The following is a 2,644-nucleotide window of genomic DNA, read 5'->3' as shown; positions in this document are numbered from 1 at the left end:
GACAAAGATGTCCCTAAGCCTTGCCATCTCACCTGCCTCCCCCCCAGGATAATTATATTACCAGCTTATACACATACACGCTCCCACCTACAGCCGCTTCCCTCACGGACCCGAAAGAAGGGAGGGGAGATGCTGAACAATGAAAGGAGCTTACGGCACAAAAAGTAGCACGGTCAGGGGTGGATCAGAAGGAGAGGGGGGAGACAGATAAGAGATCGCATTCGTAGTGCAAGGAATACACGGCTTCTGCCTTCGTTGGGAATCGTCCCGCCCTCGCAAACACCGACATAAAAGACACGCAGCATATTTCAAACACAAAGAGAGATGGATTTACAAGGCAGGTTGATTTTATGATGACTTTTATTGAAAAGGTACGCTGGGTTTAGGCAGATGCCTTTTAGCGCCAGTAAGTTAGCACAGTGCCTAATTCAAGGAGACAGCCTGAGGAAGCAGCGCCGACAGGGGAGAGCGAGCCACAATGTCTCTATTACTCTCCTCGGTATCATAAAGGGGAGAAGAAAAATCACGTCTGAAAGGGAGAGGAAGGAACGGTGCAGCAGGTTTTTGTTGAAAAAAAAATACAGTAATAATAACAACAACAATAACACAATTGTTTTCTAGGAAGACAATTCAATAGAACAAAGGAGCCCACGTGAAAAGCAAACCACTCGCTCCTTGGTCTACACATCTGGGTTTACAGGAAAACTCTAATCTTAAGTTAGCGCTCTTCTTCGGGGTACCACACTGCTGCCCGCAGACCACTCCCCATCATGGGTCACCTCCCAGCTCCGCAAACCTGGAAGCCTGCCCTTCCCGGAGGACAGCTCTGCCCCTCTGTGTAGGCGACACCGCAAGGGACGAGGTGACGGGGGAGCAGGCAGTTACAGTCATGAGCACGTGGACTGGTTTCCTTCAGTCCTACCACCGATCTGGGAAAGGGCACATCACCTTTCAACAGGCACCGAAGGGGGGAAACGCTCAGAGAAAGCACACGGCGTATGTCGGGAAACAGCTTATTGAATTGTAAGAACGGATTCGGGTTTGTGTCTCGAGGAGGGAGCTCAGTGGCCAGAAATATTCTTAAGTTAACCAGAGGAAAAGGTACTTTTGTCCTAACCTGAGGCACGGATCCTGAAGGTGATGCATTTGCTCTAACAACCGTGTGCATGAAGAAAAGGTCAGAAAAAACCACCTGAAGAAGCAGGGTGTACATGTTTGCTGCAAGCTCTGGGAAAGTTTCTGGCTACACACTCCAGCTGAATCCCTGTTTACACACATATGTGTACCAGCACCTATAGCCTCCCACCGGGGCACAGACAGCTTTCTGCATGGTCAACATTGTCTCTCCAGCTGTGTGCTGGAAGACAAGTTTCCTTCAAGAGCACCTCACCTTAAAATCTGTCAATGTCCATTTAGAAGGGATGAGGCAATACTGCATGGTCGAGCTTGGCAGGCAGGAAAGGCTGGTTTTCCTCTGCCGTCAGCAAGAACCACAGCACTGCGGGATAATCACCTGTTGAGTATCTCAACGGGGCGCAACTAAAGAAGAGCCAACAAGTCAACGGAGGTACTTACATCTGTCACTTCGGTCTTCTGGACTGGATGAGGTCTCCCGGTCAGAAATGAGGCCAGAAACGGCAAAGATCTTCTTCCCCGTATCATCAACTTTGAGGGAGCCGGGGGAGCTGGAGGGGAGCTGCGTGCCAAACTCGTACTCCTTCCCATCAGCGTCCGAGAAGCGCAGATGGGGTGAGTCAGTGTCATGGCAGTTTTTCAGTCGCTTGGCCGGCGTAAAGGCTGACTGGTAGCTCTCCCGGTCTTCAGTAGATGCAAAGGGGCGGAAAGCCCCAACGCCGCTGTGGTTCAACATACTGATTGGGGTGCAGTCCAGGTTGGGGGGTGCAAACTGGGGGTGGAGGTGAAGCAAGGACGGAGGAAAGTCACGGTTTGCAAACGCTCCGGGCACCCCACCTTGCCGGTGATACATGGAGGCAAAAGTGTATGAGCCATTGGTAAAGGGAATATGCACGTCCTTATCTGCTGACACGGGGACCCCAAAAGGCCTCGGCTGCTGGCAGGGAATGGAAGCATCACGGCTGGCTTCGGCGGTGGAGGCGAGAACCATCAGTGCTGGGGAGGCCAGCGGGTTGGGGAGGTAGGGTGAGTTCTCCATCTTGAACGCTGCCCGGTGTAAGTCCATCGGAGTCTCTTTCCTCAGCAGGATCACAAGCGGAACAATCTTCCCTGGAAGGAAAGTACAGCGATGCCTGGGAATGGAGCGGGGAAAATTACTGGAGCATCATCACCCTCCAAACACTGCAAGGAAACAAAAAAGAGAAGAAAACGCAGCCGGTTAGGTTTCTGTGTTCATCTCCCTGGGTCGCTCCAGCAGCAGGGTGGCCACATGTGTTACAACCCACCGGCCAGCGACGTGCCACTGTTCTCATTCAAGAAAATCAATAGACAACTTCACACACTAGTGGAATCGGCTCTGGCCCTCCAGGTTAAAGGGTATCATACAGTGCAGATGAATGAAAGGCAAAGCAAACATAATAACACGCAGATTTAATAACCCACTAATAAACAAGGTTCGGTCTAAAATTAAGATAGTAACTCCAAATTATAATTGGAATTTTATATGGCC

The 2,644-nt window shown here is 50.8% G+C and overlaps 1 protein-coding gene across 1 annotated transcript in view; it reads right to left on the bottom strand.

Moving 5' to 3' along the window:
• LOC103918306 (E3 ubiquitin-protein ligase Rnf220-like) overlaps positions 1–2,298 on the bottom strand; it is a 163,352-nt gene extending 161,054 nt beyond the window's left edge. The window contains exon 1 of the mRNA XM_009325604.1: positions 1,576–2,298. Within this exon, the coding sequence (XP_009323879.1) occupies positions 1,576–2,200 (625 nt within the window). The 5' untranslated portion in view covers positions 2,201–2,298. The remainder of the gene's footprint in view (positions 1–1,575) is intronic.
• Positions 2,299–2,644: the final 346 nt, after the last annotated feature.

The sequence above is a fragment of the Pygoscelis adeliae genome, unplaced genomic scaffold (genome assembly GCF_000699105.1).
Source record: "Pygoscelis adeliae isolate BGI_AS28 unplaced genomic scaffold, ASM69910v1 Scaffold546, whole genome shotgun sequence".
Taxonomy (NCBI): domain Eukaryota; kingdom Metazoa; phylum Chordata; class Aves; order Sphenisciformes; family Spheniscidae; genus Pygoscelis; species Pygoscelis adeliae.
Note: the sequence above shows the minus strand (reverse complement) of the source record. Positions and strands in the feature narration are given on the sequence as shown.